The following is a 25,380-nucleotide window of genomic DNA, read 5'->3' on the forward strand; positions in this document are numbered from 1 at the left end:
ATCCCATCCAGGTCAAAGATTCTATAATTTGGTAACACCCTAAAGAGCAAACAACACATTTCCAGTTTGACTGGCTTTATGCTTCTTAAGTTCCCTTGTACAGTTGAGAAAAAAAAATTCACAAAATTCACAAAAATTTAACGCTGACATTGTTCCACCACGTGTCTACTCTGAGTGGATACTACTCATGGAATTATATTAACTCGTTCAGCTCTTAAACCAAAGTATTAAAGACTTAGAAGAGTTGGACTCCCGGCACAATTAATAGTTGTACACTTGAATACCGAATTTACTGCCAAGGGGTAACTAGGCCTTAGGAAAAACTGTTCTCATCATGTCCTTCATCGTTCTGTAAAAATGTTTGACAGTAAGGGAAAGTACTTCACTCTGAAGGAAATTCTCTCTATTTTACAAAGATGTTAGTGTTTTGGAAAGTCAAGAGTAAACAAGGACCCAAAATAATAAATACTTTTCCTTTAATTTTTTAATTACAAAAGTCAAACATAGGACTTAGGCAAAGTTTAAGAGTATACAACTATATTAAGGAAAGAGAAAAAATGGAGAAAGAACTTCTGATATAAGGCTGTGATTTCAAAAGACAACACCATTTTCAGATAATTTGGTGCACCAAATTATTATTATTATTTGGTTTACTTCTCCATACACATAATAATTGGTATCATTATTGAGCATAATATTTTGTTACTGGATGAAGCTCACAAGTATTACTAGTGACAATAATATTTTTTGATTGGGTGAAACTAGGAATATCTCTTGCAGTTTAATAAATTATAGTTTCTTCTTCATATACTAAAATGGAGAGAGAGAGAAAGATTATAAGTTGAAGTGATTTTCGTGTCATTCTCTCTGTGGTTTTTAAAATTGTGTATAAATGAGCCATGTAATATAAAGAATAAACACATATGGACAGAGACCATTGCTGAAATTAAGCCAAGTTTATAAGAAAAGTTAGCGCATAACTTAATAACTTATGATTATTTTGTTGCATGGTAATTAAATATAAATGGAAGCAATTTACATTTATGAGTTTGATGATAATAATTGAAAATAATGACCAGCAATAATTTCTGATCGTCTATTATGTACCAATTGCTTTACAAACATTATCTCCTTGCTACTTAAAGTGAGGTCTTTGGACCAGCAAAAAACTTGTAAGAAGGTGTAATAAAGGCAGAATCTCAGGCCCCAACCCAAACTTACTGAATCAAATTCTGCATTTTAACAAGATCTCCAGGTAGCTATAAGAGGGGATCTCATCAATGAACACTAAAGTCTGAGAAGCACTGCATTGTCTCATTTTTTCTTTTCAGTAACTAGCACATAAGGTGTCACTCGCCCCCTATGAGGAAAAGGAAGCTCAGAGAAGCAGAGGTAATATTCAAAATATTTGACACCTGATTCAACACAGGCGTCAGCCAACAAGAGAGGAGAACGGAACAAGAGTAGGGGCAGGTGTCCAATTCAACCCTGCCGAGCACTGAAGGACCCATCGGAGCCACCTTCTCTCAGCCGGTAATTAGCATAGCTAAGATTCAGACCCTGGTCTATGAGTGGCAGAAACATATTTTTCACACTATCCCTTGATTTACACAAATAAATCAAGAATTTCTGAGGTCAGTTGGGGTGAGAAGTAGATTCAAAGCTAAACTTAAAAGCCTTCGCTATTTCTGGTTTTTCTCTACCCGTTTACTTCTCCATTTCAATCCCTCCGCCCTACCAGAATTGAGCTGAATTCGTGGACACCCAGCTGATGTGGCAGAGAATTACTTGCTGTGGGGGAAACCTTCCACACGTACTGTGAGCACAGGGTCAAGTGTGAAGTGTTCTATGTGAGTGTGGTAATAGTTTAAAAGCAAAAAGAGACACAACAGCTGAAAGACTCACAGGTGGAGAACTGGGGTGTTTTATAACCCATCCTCCAAAATGTAAAAGTTTTGTCTCTGTGACTGCTCTTCTCTCAATAAGTGATCATGGAGTTTTCCTGGTGACACCCAAATGAAATCTATGTCACCCTCTGTTTCAAGGAAGTCCAGACTCCTTTTGTTCCTCGCAGGGCTTCTATTCACAGTCCAGCAGGAAACCTTATCTCCTTCTTCCCTGGTCAGTGTCACTGCACTTCCCCTGCCTTCGCCAGGCTTTGCTGGGGAAGTGTCTGCATGATTTCTTTTTTTATTCCTAGGGTTGTGACCACAGATAATGGGAAAAAGGAATATTTGTTTCTCTGGAAAATATCATCTCACAGTTACAAGCAAAGCCAGAGATATGTCCAAACCCCAGTGTTGGAAGCATCTAGGGAGTAGTCATTTTTTCTTTTAAATTTTTTATTGATGTATTAATATATAGAAATGGTGCATGTATCATGAGTATACAGCTTGATGAATTTTTAAAACCTGAATATACCTGTGTAACCAACACCCAGTTCAAGAAACAGAACATTACCAAGGAGGCAGCCTTTTAGCTGCCCATTCATGGCAGGGTTTGTGAATTGCCGGGGGTAAGCAGCCCTCCTGTTTGTGACCCATCTCAGGCTGATGAAGTCAACTTTGTAAACGTAGCCACAGTCTGAGGTCCAGGCTGACAGGAAGGTGTGGACTTGGACAGTAAGTTGCGGTTGGGATGTTTGCTGATTAGTATAGGGGAACCTGATTATTTCCACCACCAGGTTCTTGTTTGTTGGGCCTGACTTTAGAAGCTGTGGCATTATTTGCAGCTCTCGAAGTCCACTGCATTTTCTGGGATTGACTCTCCATCCTCTACGTTGCTCCTGGAGAGCCACAGAAGACTCATCTCTTTATACTTCATCTTAGTGTGGGAATATCAAGATTCTTCAGCCATCGTTAGCCATAAGTATATTCCACTTGGACCTTTCTTCTCCTTTGTCAAACATCTTCCTCTCACTTCTCCCAGTTGATCTGTTATGGTTTGCCGACTGAAAAAAAAAATGCACAGCCTAAAAGTTGAGAATCATGTTTTATTTGGCAAACTTACTGGGGACTTAGGCCCGGGAGATAGCCTCTCAAGGCACGGGAGATAGCCTCTCACAGAGCTCTGAGGGACTGCTCCAAAGAGGCGAGGGAGAAGCCAGGGTATACAGGAGTTTTTACAACAAAAACCAGGCAGAATATCAAAAGATTACTGTTAATTGAAAAAAAATCCGGCTATCTCAAGTTAATGAATTTAGCACTTTTCTACGTACAGGAAGATGCACGAGTCTGGGCTCATTGAGATCATTCCTTTGATATGCACCTTAGCTGTCCAGGGCCAGCGTCCTGGTTTTTTCCATCCTGAATCCCCTCAGGGTGCACAGTCAGGGCAGCTGCAGTGGCTGAGGGCTAGACGGCCCCAACATCCTTTGTTTACTGACATGGCAGGCGACATTCTTTGACCACAGGTTGCCTTCCAATTGGAATGGGAAGCCAGAGCCATGAGAATCCTTTCACTGTACTCTGAATCACTTGTTCTTGGGAAGTGAGGTCATTCTACGTGGACTGTGTGTCTCTGAGATCATGAACCACCTCCAGAAACCTCTGTTCTGCCTGCTGGTTTTTTTCAGCCTCTGAGACTTCCATCCTGTCTTGTGTCACTGGTATAGTTTACAAGACTCCGTCTTCTCCTTAGGGTCTCAGAGATGCACGCTCTCTGTGAATTTGTCCAGTTTATGGTGAAAGACCTTATGCCCATAATTCAAAGCTTGCTTGGTTACAAGTCACACAGTAGTAGCCACCTCCATAAAGAATCTGGGATCAATTAGTGAAGCAGAGCAATTACATCTGCAATAATCCAAGCAAGAAGGTTACCCACTTAGCTATTTGTCATTTCTCAGGACACTTAATGCTTCGTGGATGTTGGGTGAAAACTGATGACAGCTTCACAACTTCATGTGAGAGATATTGAGTTTTCCTTAAGTTATTGAAGCAACACAATATCATGTAAGTTTGATTCTCTACCTGAAGTAGCCAGGTTCGAACCGTGTGTTCACCCCCATATTGCAATTCAGAGTTGAATGACATTTCATCATTGTTTCACTGGTAACCTGGTAGGGTTCTAAAAAAAGAGAGCAGAAGCAAACACCCTCAGAAATGATACAACTTGGCTTCCTACACATTAAATCAGCAAAGCAAGCTACAAGGCCAGCCCAGATTCAGACAGCAGAGAAAGAGACTCTACCCTAGTGCTGGCAGAAGCAATGCGACTTTTCAGTTTCTCCCAACAAGAGGAGAGACGTGTATCCCAGATGCCCCCCACCTCCTGCCTAGTTAATTGCCAGCAACCCCCCAAAGCGTAATTGCCTTTCTTGACCAGCTGCTGCCTGCAAACATATATGAGTCCCATTGAGACAAGAACTGCCTGTCTGAGCCCAGGCCAAACTGGCAGTCCATAGAATTGCGAGCTAAATAATTAGTTGTTTTATTACATCACTCAGTTTTAGAGTGATTTGCTACACAGCAAATACTAAGTGATAGACTGCCCTGTGAGACACTAAAAAATGTACAATAACCATCAAACATTAAAATTTAATTCTGGTTTTATTTTTGTCTTCTTTTTTTTTCACGCGGGCCTCTCACTGTTGTGACCTCTCCGGCTGCGGAGCACAGGATCCGGACACGCAGGCTCAGCGGCCATGGCTCACGGGCCCAGCCGCTTCCCGCCATGTGGGATCCTCCCGGACCGAGGCACGAGCTCGCGTGCATCAGCAGGCGGACTCCCAACCACTGGGCCACCAGGGAAGCCCTATTTTTGTCTTTTGAAAAACATTAACGGGTATCTCACAGCCCACAGCACCACTTGTGAGAAAAATAAACAAAACGGCACAATCTCCTGTCCTTCACTCTATAATCCATCAAGCAGATCTGGAGCCCTTCTTGCCTCATTCTGAAACCACTCCTCAAAATTCTGTCGAACGCCCTGCCCACCCCCGCTTCTCACTTCCTGCCTCTCGAAAACGCACGCTTGGCTGCCCCTGTGAGGGGTGATTCCGGGGACCTGCCCCTGCCTGCTCAGAGGCAGCCGAAGGATCCAGCAGCTGCCTGCCGTATTGTCCTTGCTCGCTCACAGAGACATCTGTGGCCGTGCTTCTTGGAAAAGCTGGGCTCTTTTCTCACCCTGATGGCTTTTCTTACAAAGAACCTCCTAAAAATCTTCCAAAAAACAAAAAAACAAAAAACCCACGTCTCCACTTGTTGCCTAAGCAAATTCTACTGGGCGTGATACGTAGAAGTAGCCTGGGAGTGTGAGACTCGTTCATATCTTCAGATGGGGGCTGTCTCTACTCTCTACTGGACGTATTGCCAAAGTCAGCCCTCAAGAATGTACCCAGGCTAAGAGCTTGAACGGGGCAAAAAAAAAAAAAAAGTGAGGTGAAGCTTGAGCAAATTTACAAGTAGAAGACAACTTTTTTTAAAAAAAATAAATGTACATAATGTCCTCAAATGGGCAAGTAGCTCCGAAACAAGTGGCAATCAGAAAGCAACTGTTTTAGTAGTTGCTAGAACTTTAATGGAAATGCCTCAGCATAGATTCAGCGTCAGCTGACAGCACTGCTAGACAGTATTAGTACTACCAGGCAGCACTGGTACTGCTAGAGTGCTGTATGGGTAAGTTGTGGGCCTCAGGGGCTTCCTGTGGGAGGCTGGGAGGCCTGACTTGCCAATTAGTACAAAAACTCAGTCAAACCAATGAATCAGGATATTAAGTTACTGGAGAAATTCAGGAATGAGAACCAAGAAATAAACAAGCCAAAGCATTCAGATAAGGAGCTGGGTCAGAGTCGGTTGTCACATCTTGGAATCAGCCATGAGGGTCAGGAGTAAAAAAAATTATTGTACCCAGAACCCCTTGAGATGAGATACTAAAATTTCTTACTTGGTTCTTTGCTTCCTAAAAAGGGTCTGTATCTATGAGTGGAAAGTTGTACAGAGCTAAACAGTATGCTACTGCCCACTGTTAGGAAAACCCCAGGGGGAGAGTAAGGTGAGGCTTTAAGCAGTAGAAGGTGGAACAGGTCAAAGGCCCCAACTGAAATCATCCAATTCCCAGTGCTTTTCTCTGGGTCCACGTCATCACAGTCATGGAATAGACGTGTTGGAGATTAAAGGTTTTATCCTGGACTGAAAATTCTTTTTGACTCTTCACTTTGATGGTTACAGCTAGACAGCAAAATTAAGCTGGCCAAAAAGAAGAGGAATCAAGGTAAACATGGATGTAGCAGTTACAATAGAGTTGAAAATATTTGGAAGGGATCAATGACATAACTGTTTACTTATTAGAAATTATATGTGAATGAAACGAGAATCACAGTCTGTCTCTGACCTGGAGAAATTCTCTCAGTATGATTTCATCCATTTGCCATTTGTTAGTAATCTTGACAAATGAAACGATGACTTGAGATCATGCATGTGTGTGGTTGAACAAAAGCACTAAATTGTACTGGGTCAGAGTCTGGAAAGTTTAGTAAAACATAACTTCCAGGGGAAGGTCATTTTAAGTAAGGCAGATTATAGTGTTAGCGTATGGACACTGTTCTTTAGACAGGATTGCTGGTTGGCTGGTGATGCCTGTACAACTCTGGAAGCTCTGTTTGAAAGATGCTCTTCTACTGTTCGTCTGAGAGTTTGGGATTATGAAGTCAAGTTCAGTTATACTTAGAGGGTAGAGCCAAAATATGTTGTTTAGGAATATTTGGACATCGTCAGTAATCATCTTTATACCCTGACTGGGGAAGAAGTGTGCTATCTTGGCCCTACATTAATCACCTTGAAGATAGTATCATGTTGTTAGGGTAGAGATTTCTGCAATAAAATCTCATAAAGGCATTCCATTTTCTCAGCTCAGGCTTTAACTTGAGCACACACTTCATAAATTCTACAGGAATTGTTGTCACTATAATTGCTGCTTAGTGCTTGCAGAATCTTGAAGGTAACAGTGCTGTGACTTGAAGATGAAACTGTTGCATGAAAAATTTGAGAGAGCAGAGGAAATGACGTAATGGGCCGCTAAAATGGCTGTATATTCAGAGTAGTCGTATAATCCACATGACAATGCAGAGAATTATACCATCTGCGGTGAGTTTAATTATATCAAATGAGCATAACTACAAAGTGTCACTCATATTTTTGAGGAGGTGAGAACGTGCATTCTCGCCTGTCTCACTGATGAGTAACTTGCCTGGGTCTTACTGCTTGACTCCTGACGGCCCACCTGGTGGAGACCTACTATTTCTTGTTCAGCTCTGGCCTCTGTTCTCTCCAGTGGTGACCATCCTCTCGTGGAGTTCACGCACCATATCCTCAGCCTTGGCCTTTGGGTCCCCAGGGTCTAGCTTTAGGCTCTACAGCATACGCATCACTTTCTACGTCTCTGCAAGATAGCAGTGTACCTTCTAACTTCTGACATATTCACCTTTATAGTCCAAGCCAGCAGATGGACTATGGCTTACCTGATGCTTACCCGTAAGCATATTCCTATTCTTTAGAATAGGAAGTGTTCTTAAGGACAATAGAAATAATATTCTCTCTCTCTCTCTTTGCTCCCTACTGCTGCTCACGACATTGCGGGTGCAGCGTTAGGATGTGTTGGGATTCCTGCCACAAGGTGAGGCAGGTGCGGCTCAGCTGTTTGGAGGAAGGTCTTTTTCTCTGGATTCAGAGTCATAAACCTTAACCCTGCAAAGACCGGAGGGCCGCAGTAGTAGGTTCTCTTTCAGAGTCAGTGCTTCCTCCAAGCCCATGCAGAGTATGGGGTGTTTCTCTCCCTGTCCTGGATCCCTCCTCATAGCCAAGTGCCCGCCATCCCCTTCACCCGGTAACCTGTCAGAATTTTACTAAATCATATTTGAGGTCAGCTGTCTGAACACTACCAGAGTTTTAGTTGCCTCTTGATCTCTGAAGTGAGGGAGTCAGACACTTCTGGTTTTTCAAATCGTGGCTTTGTGATTTTCAGCAACATGACTTTTAACCTCTTTGGGCCTTATTTTCGTCGGCCGTGAAGAGGATTGTTATGGTGGCGGTTATATCACCATCGTGTTGTGAGGATTGAAGGTGGTGCATATAAAGTAACGAGAACACAGCAAGCACTCTGTCAATCAGCTTGGGCAGAAGAGAACATTTCCCTTCAACAGAGCCTGGATCCTGAAGTGTGGCTGTCTGAAGCTTCCTATCAGTCCGGGGTTATGCTATCCTCAACCGCAGGCTACCCAGTGTTATAAAGGGTCATGTTTGGGTCTCTAGTAACAGTTGTAAACTGCTTTTGGAGTTTGTGTCTGTTATCTTTAACTCTTCAGGAAATTCTGGTAAAAATCACATCCTGGTCTTAGTTGCGCGATGATAATTAGGGACGGCAGCACCCTTCCGAGGCCACCTAGGGAACACCAGCAGAGTCATGCTGGAGGGCTGTCTCAAAGGACCGTAAGCCTGTGAGGGTCTCTCAGCCATGGCAGCTGAGTGACTGTAGGTCAAGTCTTCTGGAATCTGAAAGCCTCAGATCTTTATACTGGAGGGTATGTGATATGGTTCCCTTGGGCTCTCAGATATAACTGGGTGGATGATTTGAGCTAATTTCTGGAAATTTGGTCAAAGAAACTTGTGCCAAAATTGTGGATAAAGAGGAAGTACCTTCTTACCTCCTCAGGTTGTGGTGATAGGCGTTGAGACCCGGGAAGTAAGCATTGCACTCAGTTTAACTGCCCCGTATTAATGCAGAGCAGAAGGGCTCCTTGAATGACAGACAGGCCTGGCCTCACGATCATTTCAAAGCTCTACGGGTGCATGTAGTCATCTCCATCTGCTAGATTTTCAGTGCCCACCAGAGACCTTTTCTGGTGGTGGTAGGATTGTAAAAATAACAGAAGAGTTGTGAAAATGTAATGTTCTACTATGACTTCTGTTTTATTTTTTATTTCATTTACCTTTCTATGTGTGTGTACACATACACAAAATATATATAAAGCCATAGATACTTACACATATAATACATTTACACAAAACACACAAAATATGCAAGTTTGAGATTGTTCGGTTTTTGATAGAATAAAAGTTAATTAACATTTTAAATAAAGATTTCAAAGCTAATTCTTTTTTTTTAACGTTTTTATTGGAGTATAATTGCTTTACAATAGTGTGTTAGTATCTGCTTTATAACAAAGTGAATCAGTTATACATATACATATATCGCCATATCTCTTCCCTCTTGCGTCTCCCTCCCTCCCACCCTCCCTATCCCACCCTTCTATCTGGTCACAAAGCACCGAGCTGATCTCCCTGTGCTATGTGCTAATTCTTTTAAGAAGAAGAAGAAAAAAAAAACGTTCAGAATATCAGTTCCTGTCCAGTAAGTGTTTCTGTGGGAGAGTGCATTCTCTGCTAAGGTAATTTTGAGCCACAATATCTTAAATTGAATGATGCAAAGATAGAAATTATTTCCTTGGCAAAAAACTATGACACTATAACTCAAGGCCTTGGAGAATTTCAGATGAAAAGCTGAATTTAATACATTGAATGACACAGCATCTTTATTTTTAAATGGAACAACTCAATAAGATATTTACAGGAACACATGGCTTGAATGATAAAATGTGTGTGAATAAGCTCTTAATAATTTATTCCATTTGCTGATGCAAGTTCATGCAAACTCAAGTGTTTTAATGAGAACTGTAAGCTGTTTTTCGAACATATGTGTTGAATGTGAGGGAGAGAGAGAGAGAGAGAGAGAAAACAGACCAACCAGGCAACTAAAAAGTAGCTGGGAACTGCTAAAGCTAGATGACTAGGAGGCTGATCTTGGACTCTTGAGTCGTCCCTGACCACCTACAGCTTCCCACACAGATCGGAACCTCCTCTCACGCTGCCCTCGCCATTACCTTGTGTAGGAGTTTATCTTTTCTAGTTATCACTATGGGCAGGGTAAAAACTACTTTTATAAAAACTACCTTCATGGTTACTGAAAGCTGAAGAGGAATACTTCACTAATCGTGGCTCATGACTCATAGTTTAAAGACTGAACTAGTAAGCATTTATAAGATTTCTTGGGGGCTAGATTTTTTTCTCGCATAAAGATTGCTTTCATTTCATTTCATCCACATCATAGCGGTGCTCTGGATGAAGTACTTCACTTAACTCTCTGAATTCAACCTTTCGCAGGGGCATAGTGAATTTTGATGGCTATTTCATTTATGCTTCCTCTAAAGAGTAGTTTTCTTTTTTAGAAAAGGTCTTTCAAAACTGGCCACTGTGTGCAAAACACTCCAAAGAGTTTTTGTAAAGAGTTTCAAAGGAACAGGAGCCATTTAGATGACAGAAATTGACATACACAATCCACTTTGGCTGTACATTAACTAATTCATGTATCAAGGACAGTGCTAGAATTTAGGAGACTTGGACAAGACATACTGATGAATGAAAAATTAGGAATCGATGATGATTTTGTGGGAAACGTTTTAAAAATTATTATTATGACTGATTTTCTAACCCTTTAATTTGGGCAATTAAAATGCAGGGAATTTTACAGAAACCTGAGATGAGAAATGAGCCTGGTGGTTAGATGTGAAAATATCTGTCTACACTTCCTTTGAAGGGTGACGTTGTTCATTTGGGGTACAGTTCTCATAGCCCAGCAACGCCTGTGACCTGGGGAACCTCAACCTGTGCTGAGCTTAGAACCTACCCTTTGCCTTAGAGAAACAAAAACTCTCATGTAAACTTCCCCTCTGTGATTCTCTCCTTTCTTTCACAAACTATTTGCTAAAAAGCTCCTAATATACGTATAAATAGATTGAATAAAACATCCATTTCTACAGTCTCCAGGAGACTGTAGAAGGAAAGGAGAAAGCAGGAAAAAAAATCCTGTTAACCAAGATAATAAGATAAAGGAAATTTAAGCCCTGCAGAAAAAAATAATTTCAACAAATAATATTCTCAAGCAAATTATAGCCTAACACATCTTTATAGCCTAACATATAATAACATTTCTTCAATATTTAACATCAGTGAATTACATATAATTAAAAATCCTGTTCTTATTTACAAAGCAGAAATAGAGACACAGATGTAGAGAATAAACATACGGATACCAAGGGGGAAGGGGGAGATGGGATGAATTGGGAGATTGGGATTGACATATATACACTACTGATACTATGTATAAAATAGATAACTAATGAGAACCTACTGTATAGCACAGGGAACTCTACTCAGTGCCCTGTGGTGACCTAAATGAGGAGGAAATCCAAAAAAGAGGGGTTATATGTATACGTATAGCTGATTCACTTTGCTGTACAGTAGAAATTAACACAATATTGTAAAGAAACTGTACACCAATTAAAAATAAAATAAAATAAATCCTGTTAACTTATTTATTTCTCAATCTGAAAATTATGTATTTTATTTTATTTTTCCTAGCTTTTTTGAGGTATAATTGACAAATAAAATTGTAATTGGGGCTTCCCTGGTGGTGCAGCGGTTAAGAATCCACCTGCCAATGCAGGGGACACGGCTTCGAGCCCTGGTCCGGGAAGATCCCACATGCCGCGGAGCAACTAAGCCCGTGCGCCACAACTACTGAGCCTGTGCTCTAGAACCCGTGAGCCACAACTACTGAGACCACATGCCACAACTACTGAAGCCCACGCGCCTAGATCCCATGCTCCACAACAAGAGAAGCCACCACAATGAGAAGCCTGCGCACCACAGTGAAGAGTAGCCCCTGCTTGTCGCAACTGGAGAAAGCCCATGTGCAGCAATGAAGACCCAACACAGCCAAAAATAAATAAATAAAATAAATAAATTTATTTAAAAAGATTGTAATAGATGTGGATGTAATATTTCATTTTTCAGCTTCCGCCAATGTTGGTCTTAGGGTCTATAAACTAGTTTATTGGTACTCTTGTCTATAGAAGCACCATATATTGTAGTACGAAATGTATTACTATAAGCATAGGATAAGGTATGTGTGTGTGTGCGTGTATGCACGTGAGTGTGGGGGAAGTGCTGTGTCTGCATAAAATGCTTGTGTCTGTTTAACTAAGAGTACTTCTGGAAGGATTGAGTCCAGCTAGATAGGAGAAGCTAACAGGAGGGTAGACCAAGGTTGAGAGAAAGGAAGTAAATAGGGGGAAGAAGGGTACTGCCTCACATGTTCCCAGGATACTTTTAGTTCTTGGAAGTCTCCGGGGTTGGCAGACACAAATAGCAAGCGATGGATTTGGCAGTAAATAAGAAGCCAGACATTTGCAGGTTTACCCTCGGGTTTATCTGGTATCTTCTCAGTGTTCCTCCTCATTATTAGCAAGCATAAACCTACATTCCACCATCTCAGCCTCTGGGATTCCCAGGATGAAGCTCAAATTATTGAAAGCTTGTCCTTTGAGGATAATCTTAAATACTCCTTTTATGAAAGAAAAAAATCCCTAGGATATATTTTACAAAATTCTGTTTGAAAATCTCCAATTGATTTAATTTGCTTACAGGTAAATTATTGATAAAATACATTCCCTAAACTGATTTTAATATAACCAAGAAAGTTTCTTGTCTCCATTGATTAAAGTGATACTTAAGTGGAATTTCCCCATTTAACACTGAACTTTTCCTTTGCTCAATGCCTTGGCTTAGATGTCATTAATGTTTTAGCAGAAAAATGATGTCTCAGACATATCATCACACTTTGTTAAAGTTGGTCAGAGGCTGTTGAATGTAATAGTCTCAGAACTCTTCCAATTGGCATTATGTGGATGAGGTAAAGCATTTCTTGACTTAAACAAAACCTTTTTTGGCTCCAAGTTACTATATTATCTATAATCTAAAGATTTCATAGCAAATCAATAACAAGAATGAAAATTTGTCATCTGGTTTTGATTTTAAAAAATATATCTATAGCTACCTGTTTAATTTTTTAAATGTTTGCTTTGATTTTATATCCCCCCAATGTGATTTTCTCCATAAATCTTTTATAATCATTATATATTTAAATTTTTGTTTACATTTAGTATCCTGGAGACCTTAGCTCTCATCAGCTTTTTGTCCTCATCAACTTTGCTTATTTTAAATACTTAAATGTCTTGAAACATATACGATAAAACCATGACGCATACAAATGAGTGGGGGAAAAATGTGTCTAAATTCAAAACTGCCTACAGAGGGCAACATTATTAACTAAATTTTTCTCTTTGGAGGAAGCGGTAAGGTTATGTAATAGAAATAGCAATTTATTTTTGTCATTGATTCATTCACTCAGCCAGTCTCTACATGTGGGATCCTCCCGGACCGGGGCACGAACCCGTGTCCCCTGCATCGGCAGGCGGACTCTCAACCACTGCGCCACCAGGGAAGCCCAATATTGGTGAGTTTTGAGGAAGGACATAACATAATCTGATTTTGTGTTCAATAGAATATTTCTAGTTGCTGTGTTTGGAATAAACTCTAGAAGAGCAAAGGTACAAACAAGGAACCAGGTAGGAGGCTGTTTAGGACAAAAGATTCTGATGTCTGAGACCAGGGTAGTATTGGCAGAGAATAATCTGAAGTCAACCCAGTAGGATTTGCCGGTAAACTGGATATGAGGTATTAGACAAAGAGGATTCAAGGATGATCTCAAGGTTTTTGGTGTGTGCAACTGGATAGACTGTGTTACTTGCTGAGATGAGGAGGTCTATGTGAGGAGGAGGTTGAATAGTGATATGTTACAGTTAATATACATCCAAGTAGAGCCAGTAAAAGTAAATGATTGTATATATTAGCTGAGGGTTAAGGAGGGAAGTCCAGGTCAGATATATTAATTAAAGAAGCATTTGTATACAGAAAGAACTGAAAGCTCTGAGACTAGATGAAATATCACCAACACAGTGAGTGTAGAAGAGAAAAGGTCCAGAGACTGAGCCCCAGGGTACACCAGCGTTGAAAGAATGGGAAAGAGGAGGAATCAGGGAAAAAAGGCTGGAAGGAAGCATCTACTTAGTGGGGGGAGGGGGGAGGTGTCTGGAGCTTAGAGTGTGTGGTGTCCTGGAAGGCAAGTGAAGAAAACATATCCAGGACGAAAAAGGATCTGACAAGTCAAGTTAGCTGCCTGAAAACTTCCCACTGGATTTTCAAAAGTGGAGTTCATTTGGTGACCTTGACAAGAGCTGTTTTGTTGGAGGGTTGAGGTGAAGGCCAGATTGGAAGGAGTTATAGAAAAAAAAAAGAGAAGAGTTTGCGGGTCAAAACAAGTTTTAATAACTAACAGCATTCTGCTATTTAACTGACCCTGTGAAAATTCATAAAAGGAAACCTCGTTGAAGGTGGAGTCCCGAAGAGGGAGCTCTCAGGCACTACCCCTCGTTGCCATAGGAAGAGGGCAAACAGGAAGAGACCTACCCTACATCTCCAACAGGAGGAAGGAAGATTGTGTCCTAGATCAGCAACAGGCCCAGCCAATGAGAAACGGTCACCCCGAACTCTCACTTTCCTCCAATGGATTTTTGTTGGAAGCAGCTCCTCCCAGCTTCCTCCTTTTTCTATATTAAGTAATGTTCCTCTCCTTTATTTGCCTATGGTTTTGCCATAGCCTGCATATTCCAACTTGCAATTCCTCTACTCTTCCTGAATAAATGCATTTTGCTGGTAAAATAACTGGCTGTTTTATTTTTAAGGTCAACAAACTCCTCTGACTTGGGCCCTGATGGGCCAGATGATAAAGAGTAGAAATCAGCAGGGCAGCTCATCCTGAATCACTGATGAATCATGAGTAGCACTCTTCCTCTAATTTGAGGAGATAGAATAAAGGACAACAGAGATTTTTTTTTTCATGGAGAGAGTGTGAAAATAAATATTATTAATCATCTGTAATTCTGCTTTCCCATTCTCAGCCAAGCTGTGTCTTCTCTCTGTCCTTATACTTTCCCCTGATCTGAAGCATTTGTTATTGCCACACACAAGCCTCCACTGATGACTTTCACAGCAGTAAATTGGATAAAAATCTCCGAAAACCCATAGTTAGTGCCGTGATTAAACTTCTTTGTGTTGGCCTGCGGGAGAAGAAAGCAGATGGCAGGAGTCTACACCTTCAATCACAAACACAGCTAAAGAGGGAGGCATGGTCAGCCTAGTAGATGACAGTTTCAGGCCATCACCAGGGAGGTACGGGGGAGGAATAATTGGGCCAGCAGGGTCAAGGATGAAGTGGTGGTTTCAGCCAGCGTCGTGAATAGGACGTATGTACAGTTAAGTGGGAAAAACGGGCTGAAGCACGGCCAAGGGAGAAAGGCCAATGTTAGCTCAGAAGTAAGGCCCAGATGTTTAAACCACGAGTGACAGTAACAATTCATTGTGCACCTTTATGTGGAATACTCACTTCTTTCCTCCTCATCCAGCTTAAGCCCAGCCATAAAGAAATTTCTCCCCAGCTAATCCTCCAGCTGCAAGTTGGCAGCTGGCTAGCTCCTCAATACCCAAGGCACGAGTGAAATTTGATAGAATGTTTCTCCCATTCTCTAGTGCTGAAACTAGAGCTCAGGTGCTGATCAGACCCAAGTAGATAGGACGGCAAGTTGCCTCAGTTACCAAATTTTTTCCTTTTAAATATATCCGTTCTCCCTCTCGTCCCTATGGCCCTATTTGTCCTGACTGTCCTTCTGATGATAACCACAGTTGCCCTTTGCATCAAAAACAGGAGACTTTTCATTGCAAGGGACAGAAATCCAAACCGGACCCACTTAAATCTACTGGTTTACGTATATTACAATACTGTGGGTTTAAGACACTTCAGGCACCACGCTTATATATTCCTGTCTTCAAGTCCTTGATCCCTGACAAACCCAGGACGGCACATACTAAACATTCTTTTTCAAATACTATAAAGATTTATGTTTTTAGAAAATCCAAGATTCTGCTCTATCCATACAAACTATGAGAGTTGCAGGGTCTTAGATAAGGAAATGATTCTCCAACTTGAAAATCGTAACATTGAAATCTTTTCTCACCTCATATGTGATCTCTTCTGTGGACAGCTGCTTTCATCTCACACCAGCCTTGAATTCAGTAACTGTCTAGTTTCCTGCTACAGGAATTCTCTAGAAAGCGTGAGTGAGCAGTGTAAATTTACTAATGATTTTGTAGAGGAGAAGACAGGAGAACTTGCATCAGGTAAAGTATCATATTTCACTACAGATCACATTGAATTTTTCTCCATCTGTCTTGATTATCAGCCTTTGGGTCTCCCTCTGGCCATCTTTCCCCCGTGAAGTCTCAAATAATATCTCCCGAAAGTCTTTCCTATTTTTTTCAAACTTTTTATTTTGGGGGGGATTATATCGGATTAATTTTTTATTGTTTGTAGAATTTTATTTTTATTTATTTATAGTGAAGTATAGCTGATTTACAATATCTTAGTTTCAGGTGTACAGCACAGTGATTCAGTTATATATGTATGTGTATATATTATATGTATACATAATATTTATATATTCTTTTTCACACTCTTTTCCCTTATAGGTTATTACAAAATACTGAGTAGAGTTCCCTGTGCTATACAGTAGGTCCTTGTTGGTTATCTATTTTATATATAGTAGTGTGTCTCTGTTAAGCCCATCCTCCTAATTTACCCCTCTCCCTCCTTCCCCTTTAGTAAGCACAAGTTTGTCTTCTATGTCTGTGGGTCTATTTCTATTTTGTAAACAAGTTCATTTGTATCTTTTTTTTTCAGATTCTAGAGCTCTCTGTCATCCCTCTCAATGCCTCTCCTGTGCCCTCCTTCTTACTGCCTTGGAAACTCCAAAGAGGCTGTCAGAGCATTAACTCCAAAACCGATTCTCCCCCAAGGGGAAACTTTTGGAATGTGGCTAAAAAACTATTTTTTTCTGTTAGTTATATTTATATTGATGTCCTCAAATCAGTCTCCAGATAGTATTTTTTTTATTTCTTTAGATAAAACTTTCATATAAATATTTTAATTACTCTCCATGTCTAAAAGAACTTTCAGTTAAGAGGCTGGTATCTGCAGTTTATTGGGCTACCACAGAATCTTTGGGAAGGTTTTCCAAAGAGCAAATCTAAATCATGAGCAAACAGGGAACTCACATAAACAATCTCTTTCTACTTTTATTTCCAGAACAAAAAAACTTGAAGTGGTGGACAGGGGTTTCATGGTTATATTTTATGATGATTATGAAAATAATTAATTGAGTCAAGAGTGGAATATACGTGGTTTGGCATGAAAAATGTAATGTCTCTCCCAGCCAGAAGAGTGATTGAAAAGAGGAAGAATCGCTTTCTCTGTAATTCGAGACTTTTTACTGCAAAAGACAAAACTGAGAAAATTTTTTATATAAATTTACATATATTTTTAATATCAATATTTACCTCAGTCCAATCTGATTAACAGGAGTTAAGGGGAAATGAGCAAAAGGAATTGGATTTGCATAGAATTTAAATTTATAGTTACTGGTTGCTGGCAATGCTATTTTTAGTGACACTTACTTAGCCTTATTCATGCCTATCCACTGCATTCTATGCTTTCTTAAATCCACTGTATGTTCAGAATTGCCATAAGAAGGAAAAAATGAAAATCCAAGCAATATACAACAGCCTGAGAATACATAGCTTCACTCAGAGGGCCATTCAGTGGAATATGGTGGGCTCTTGATTTTTTTCAATTTTATTGAGATATAATTGACATATAACATTGTATAAGTCTATGATATACAACATATGATTTGATATATGTGTATACTGCGAAATGATTACCACCATAAGGTTAGTTAACATCTGTCACTTCATATAGTTACAAACTTTTTTCTTGTGATGAGAACTTTAAGATCAGCTCTCTTAGCAACTTTCAAATACACAATACAGTATTGTTAACTATAGTCACCCCACTGTACGTTACATCCCAAAACTTACTTATCTTATACCTTTGACCATCTTCATCCAATTTTCCTACCCCCCACCCCCCAAAACCCATAATTTTTTAGGGGAAAGAACTTGTAGGGGAAGTTAGGTAGTGTGTGAAAAAAACTTTCAACATTTTTTGTCTGTATTTACATCATATGTTGAACTTTATCACTTTAATGAGATTGACATTGAAGGAGTAGAAGGTGATGCCATATAATAGGTATCGACCAATCTACTGACCGAAGTTAGCACTCCAGATATTAGCAGGCTCCAATACTGACTAGGATAAGGAGGCTTGCTAGTGTCCATATGTGTCAGAGGGGAAATAGCACTGTGGTCGTGGCTCAGAGCACCCAGAAGACATGATGCCTTAGCCACAGATGTCCCTGTTCCTTACTGACTACATGGAAAACTTGGCAAGGATGCTTGGATTTGCAATTAAATTTTAGGAAATTAACTTGCTTCCTGATAAATGTTCCTGTAATCAGGAAACATGTTGATTTTCTAAAATTAGCTTTTTTCTTCCTTTGAAGAAAAGAGATTTTGGATGTTGTGGGCTTTTTGGTCTGTCTCCTCCATTCCTTACATCTGTAGTCAAATGAAGTAGACTGTTTGAATTCTTCAATAAATTAATATAAATTCTTTATCTGGTTGTCACAAAAGTGACTATTATTAAGAGATCATCTGGGCTGTTAAGAGACGTCTTTTAGTTATATAATAAAGTCTTGCTTTAACTAGATAGGTGGGGTTTTTAAAAAGTCAAGACTAAAATGCAGAGTGGCATTATTTGAGGTTCTTCGTGGTTTGCTTCCTGATGGACTTATGCATCCAGTTGGCAATAGAGATCTGAAGTCATAATGCAAATCTATCCTGGTCCCAACCGCGGTTTGGCACCATCTGGTGGCACTTATCCACCACAGCTTAAATATGGAGTGGTGGGCATTCCAGGAGAGGCCCAACGATTTCCAGGAATCTTCTGGTTGTTTGGCTCCTTTTTCACTGGCTCTAACTTGGAGAGACTGGGCTAGGAACATACTGACTATGCAGGGAGCCACTCTTCACCTTATCACCTACTTTGCCAGACAATGTTGCCTGTCATTTCCAAGGTAAGAATTTTTACCTGTTCTTTGAGAAGATAATAGGAACCAAGTATCCATTGCACAATCTTGGCGCCATTGTGTGAAAGGATTTTACTTTAATTTAAAGGTATGAAAAATAGCAGAGGACAAGAGCAAAATCCTGAGGCATGGTTCCAGATGATTCTTCCATGTATTCCCAGGTTTGATATAATGGTAAGGGAATGGGCAGACAGCAGGATAAGAAGTGTACTGTGTCCTTGGGCATGGATTCCTCATAGAAGGGGAATGCGTCCCCACTTCTCTTTTGGTGTGAAATAGTTGGGTTAACACCACAACTCAATGCCTGGAAAGACTGAGCAAAGTGTCCCTTGTATTGTTTGAATTGACCCTTATTTTGAACACCTTCTATAGTACCTAACTTTTCTGACTGTTAGAGTTATTGTTTTTTAAAGGCACTATTATACTTTTAATACATAAAATTTTACAGAGAATTTTTTTAATTCCCAATCTCACCACCCCCCAAAAGTGATTCTTTAAAAGAATACATAAATGTGTTTCAAAAATTCAAATAGCGCTAAGAATAATAAGATGAAAATTAATCAGTCTTTTTCTTTTCACCTTCTCCCTCAAATAACCACTGTCAGCTATTACTAAGCTTCTCTTATACTCTTGCAGTTATATACACATGCTGAACAGTTCTGCATTTTACTTTTTGCACTTAATAATATATTTTGGAAATCTTTCTGTATCAACACAGGTACACACAGATCCACCTCGCTGAAGAAAACTACATAGAGACAATCATTCGCTGCCTTAGCCTAGTTTCCACCCAAGAGCAGAGCCTGAGATAAAGCTTTTTGTACAAGTAGTTTATTGGAAGTGACTCCAGGATCATGAATGAGTGGTAGAGGAAGTATGGTAGCCAACTCCCAAGACCGCCCAATGTTCCCCACCCCTTGGTATTCACACTCCTGTGGAGTCTCCTCCCATATTGCACCAGAGTTGATCTATGTCGCTGACAGCGTACAGCAGACGTGATGATAGGTCCCTTCTAAAGCTAAGTGATAAAACACACTGTAGCTTCCTGCTTGCACTCTCCCTTGTCCTCTCTCTTGGATCACACGCTCTGGGGAAAGCCAGCTGCCATAAGGTGAGCCGCAGTCCACGCTGGGAAAAACTCCTGCTCACAACCACGTGAGTAAGTTCAGAGGTGGATCCTCCAGCCCCAGTCGAGCCTTCTGATGGATACGGCCCTGGCTGACATTTGAACTAAATCCTCATGAGAGATCCTGAGCTGGAAACAGCCAGCTGAAGCGGATTCTGATTTGTTGACTGTGGAAACTGTGAGAACAAAAATTTGTTATTTTAAGTCACTAAGTTTTGAGGTAACTTTTAACACAGCAGTAGATAACTAATACAGGAAGTCAACCAGAGAGGGAGGGAAAGTCAATGTAAGGATATGTTCATTGCTGCTATGGTCAATGGATGCTCCATTCAGCAGGACTTTCTGAGGAGCCTTATGAACTGCATGTCAAGCATTCCATCAGCCCCATCCTTCACTGGTCAAGTGTGCTCCATGGGTGTTGACTCTCCAGCACTTCCAGGATACACATGTGTGAGTGCCAAGTGGGTTCTTACAGGCTTCCCATGCCACATTGTGAGACACATGACGTGGCTCAAAGCAAGACTGGCGGGTTGTGCCTGTGCAAACCTGCTTGAAAACTGCTCGAAACTGCAGGCTTCACAGCTAGAGGAGTGGACAAGATACAACTACACACTTATAACCGTACACATCAAAGATACTTCCCCTCCCCTTTCTTTCTGCAATCTATGCTACATGGCTCATTTTTAACAGAACATTCTTTTTTGGTGTTTTTTTTAAAAAAATACTGAAACTGAATACATTTGCCACACTTCTTCCTTCATGTGAAAAGTCAAGGTTTTATTGTTAATGTGTCTATGCTTAACTCTATATAAATTTATAAAGTAACTATTTTTCCCTTCAATTTGCAATCCATTAAATTAATAAAGGGTCATGTATTCCAATGGATAGGACTAAAACGAATCAAAAGAATTTCAACCCTCCACATTGTTAATCCACTTCTCTGAGATCCCTTTGGAGTCTGTGACTAACTAAAGCAAGAGAAATTTTGCACTTTGGGTGCCCATTATGAGCTGAGATGAATCACCACTTCCTCTAACACATCAGAAATTGCAGTTCAATTCAACTGTGAGAGATGTTGAAATGTTGATATTTTTCTCTTAGTTTGAATTTTGTATGAACTTTCTTTGATCATATGGCTTCTCAAAACCACCTTTCTATTTTTTGGAGGTCAGTCTTAAACATAGGAAGACATTTACCTGCACCAGGGAAAACAAGGTCCTGCTTCTTCAATGGGGCGCTCTGAGTTTGTGAATCTTTCTCGTCTGAAATTGGATGGAGAGATCTGTTGGCAGAAACAGCCTTTAAAATAAAGGTAACAATGACTCAACTTCTGAAGTAGAGCCAGGTTCTCAGGCTGCAGGGTGCTGGGGTTAGCAGAGAGAGAACTCATTTCAGGAGAGCACAGGAAGCTACCTAATGTTGCTTATGAGTCAGAAGAGAGTTGGATCCGTGATGACTGAACTCTTATGTAGTTACACATATTCACAGATACCTTAATATGTGTGTGTAAAACATGTATGTGTGTATTTTTATTCATCTGTGTTCTATGTTTTGCTTTGATAGGAACTCCTCATCCCCATCCTTCCTCAGCTTTTTGAAGACCGTAGTAATGAGTCACTGCTGCCTATTGCTTTGAAACTAAGGACTTTCTAGGTCAGAGATTTTTTTTTAACATTCTCCTTAATTCAGTCCCCTCGGTGGGATTTTATATAAGTGTATGTAGTTCAGAGACTTCTTGAATGAGGAAAGAAAAGTTAATCTATATTCACAATACATCTGCTATGTGCTTGGAACTTTATACACTATTTTATTTAGTCCATAAACAGGCATAATACTTCACTCTGAAAAATGTGAAAATGGCAACAGGGGCTTAGTTATGCTAAGAGACTTCTCCAACATAAACTAGGATGTGGCAGGCTGGAAGTGAAGTCAGGGATTTCCTGTTCACATAACCCGTGATCTTCCCACCACAACATACTCTCTCTAATTCTTTGTAATCATGGCCTTTGCCAAGGTTCAGTGCTGTGCCAGGTCACTACTTCTCTGTATAATTGTTTCTTCTGAAAAATGAGATATTTAACGCTGAGAGCCAGTCCAGTTCCAACACTATTTAACTTCATTTTGTTTTCCATCAGGGGCTTTTAGGGTCTGGCCATTCATAACAAAAATGCTGAATAATACACATAAGCCATGCTTGGGACTACTAGATCTGCCATTATTGAGACATTGATTACTGCCCCATTTTTCAGAGACTTGTCCATTTGTTTGGACGTTTAGAAATAGTTTTGCAAACAGAGAAGCCTCCTATAATCTGTGCTCAGCTGGGAATCAATATAGGTTTTCTTTATCTGACTGCGGGCCTTCAGGCCAGATGTCTTGGGAAAATTTTAGGGAATTCTGCTTGATAAACCAATTCCACTAGTGAGAACAGAGCCTTCTCTTTGGGGCCTCTAGCCCCCTCTTTCCATCTTTGGAAGCAAAGAGGAATAGGCAAACAGCTGGAAAAAGCAGGATCTCATCCCAACACTCTTACAGTCATCACTATATCTATATATTGTGCCCTCTTAATTCTAATAGGTGCCCCCCACATGCAGAAGTTAGGTGATATTTCCGGCAGTTTCAAGATAAGTTATTTTGTTGGAGATGATCTTTGAAGTAGTACTAAAAGGTAATATTTCCAGGGGTCATTACTACTTTAATAGGACTTTAATAATCCTACTTTTTTTCCTGGAAGAGAAAGAACCCATCTTCCCATCTTACAAGAGGCACTGGGGTGTCTTCTGACCAATTGTTGGTATGAAGAGCTGTCTTGAAAAAGAATTCTGATCAACTCCATCCCTTTTGCTCTATTAGCCAATCCACATGTTTTTAAAGATAACATTTTGAAAATCAAAGAAATAGAAAATGTTATCACTGCCAATTTCTGTTTGATAAGCCAGTGAAGAAAGTTAAAAGAGCAAATGACAACGAAGTGAAAACTAATATAGATTAACTGAATGCAAAGATTATTTCTTAAGGTTCTGTACATGATACTCTTAGCCTTGTTTGGCTTGAACAAGATAAATTAGTATCAGGCTTTGCATATATCTTTGCTTTGCAGTTACATTTCTCTCCTTGAAATTAGAAGCCAAAATTCTGTGTTCAGGTTATGAGGGTAAGCTGGCTGAAAACATACTGGAATCAAAGATAACTTTTTGCTAAATAGAATCAGTTAGATTCTAACAACAAAACTCTTCTTTCTAAGTAAAATCGAGACAATTCTTGAGACAACAGTAATTAACTCTCTCATAACTGGATTTTTAAGATCTTAATTTGGTCAAATAAAGGAGGAATTGAATAGGTTCACTTTATTAAAATTAGCTCCCAAATAATTCTGTGATACAGACGAGAGAGCCACAAAATAAAAAATAAACAATCACTACTAGTAACAACTACTACTATTTTTACTACTAATAATCACAATTTATTGTGCCCGACCATGTATCAGACACCATGTGTAGTGAAGCACTGTTTCTCAGCAGTGCTGTGTCTTTTTTTTTCTACTCTTTGTGTTCTAATTTGTGCTTCTGGAGGTATTTACAAATTAGCCTGATGTTTTTTTCGATAGTGGCACATAACTGGTGATTAACATTTTGCAATATTAAACAATTCATATTCATGTGTGAAATTCAATTACTGATATCTTCCATCAGCAACTAGCTGAATATTGAACTCTAGAATTGTGTTCTTTTTTTTTTTTTTTTTTTTTTTGCGGTACGCGGGCCTCCCACTGTTGTGGCCTCTCCCGTTGCAGAGCACAGGCTCCGGACGCGCAGGCTCAGCGGCCATGGCTCACGGGCCCAGCCACTCTGCGGCATGTGGGATCTTCCTGGACCGGGGCACGAACCCGTGTCCCCTGCATCGGCAGGCGGACTCTCAACCACTGCGCCACCAGGGAAGCCCTAGAATTGTGTTCTTTTAATATTAGGAAATTTAATTTTATTTTCAAACAACCAAATAAAAAGTTCAGCCTGATTTAAATACCTTTGATTCGAATGTTGGATATCACTACTTTTACTTTGCATTTGAATTCTCATAGTTATGAATATTTAGAAGACAACTTGAAACATTTATGAAAATGATTTTTATTTTTTTCGTTTTTTGCATTTACTGTATTTGTATAAAATACATTAACATTTTGTACATTTTGAATATGATTATATTTATTTTTATTTTTAAATATTTTTAAATATTTTTAATTTTAAATATATTTTATTTTTAAATCTTTTAGATCCCATAAGTAGAACACAAATTATGAGGAAGTGTTGATGACAACACAGCTAGTAACCTTACAGAATTAAAGGCCAAAAAATTTGGAATTAATATAAAATTATTTATGATTTATATGTGCTTTTATTTATATATACTCATCCAAATATTGTCAAAGCAACACTCATACATGAGCAATCATGATTAAATTCATACGTCTTTGACATTTTGCCACTAAACTATAGTTTGATGAATATTTTAAAACTTTGGTTGTGATAAGGCATATTTGTCAGGGTAGACATATAGGACTCATTTTATTTGTTTGTTTCTGTTATTTGTAACTTCTAAATATTTAGGGCTCTATTGAATTGACCTTCATTTGTATTCTTGCCCAGGGCCCTACAAATGTTAAGGGTGGGCTTGGGGAGAGGCACTGCCACTCCTGTAACATTCTCCAGGTCCCTGCCCTTAGTGCTGGACTTAGAGATCCCCTAATCAGACCCCTGTATTTTACAGATGGAGGAACCCTGATGGTTGGCTTCAAGCCTAAGCCAAACCATCACGTTGTCTGCATAGACCAGGAAATGGAGGCCCCTGAAGCAGGCAGAGTGGCATGTTCCTTGCGCTCAGCTGGAGGACTGCCAGGTCCTCTCTTGCAAACAGTTCACTCATCTTAGACTGAAAGCATGGGCCGCGATAGCCAATTGTATGAGGTTAGCTTATTCCTCAGGCTCGCAGGCAGCTCACATGGGCAGCAGGCCCCTAACCAGGAGCCCTCTCCAATTGCCGACCCTCTGTCTCTAACTTATGTATCTTTTAACAAAGCATTGTGTTGAGGCCACCCCTAGGAATAGTGCAGTATCCTAGGGCTAGAAGCAGCTAAAATGGTATCACTGAGAAGGTGGTGACCAGAGTCTAGGAGAGAGATGAGTGTGGAGATGGCCGCCTGAGAGTGGCCTTTAATGGATGGACACATTCAAAGTGACCTCAGAAGGAAGGAACGGGGAGAAAAATT

At 40.0% G+C, this 25,380-nt stretch overlaps 1 protein-coding gene and 1 long non-coding RNA gene across 2 annotated transcripts in view; one reads left to right on the plus strand and one right to left on the minus strand.

Annotated features, from left to right (window-relative positions):
• The window catches only part of LOC125964338 (uncharacterized), an 86,908-nt gene that overhangs the window by 47,699 nt on the left and 13,829 nt on the right, over positions 1–25,380 (plus strand). The window lies entirely within an intron of this gene.
• QRFPR (pyroglutamylated RFamide peptide receptor) overlaps positions 19,807–25,380 on the minus strand; it is a 78,391-nt gene continuing 72,817 nt past the window's right edge. The window contains exons 3-4 of the mRNA XM_049709552.1: positions 21,314–21,416; positions 19,807–20,293 (exon numbers count right to left, since the gene is read on the minus strand). Coding sequence (XP_049565509.1) covers positions 20,230–20,293; positions 21,314–21,416 — 167 coding nt within the window. The 3' untranslated portion in view covers positions 19,807–20,229. The remainder of the gene's footprint in view (positions 20,294–21,313; positions 21,417–25,380) is intronic.

The sequence above is a fragment of the Orcinus orca genome, chromosome 4 (assembly GCF_937001465.1).
Source record: "Orcinus orca chromosome 4, mOrcOrc1.1, whole genome shotgun sequence".
Lineage (NCBI taxonomy): Eukaryota > Metazoa > Chordata > Mammalia > Artiodactyla > Delphinidae > Orcinus > Orcinus orca.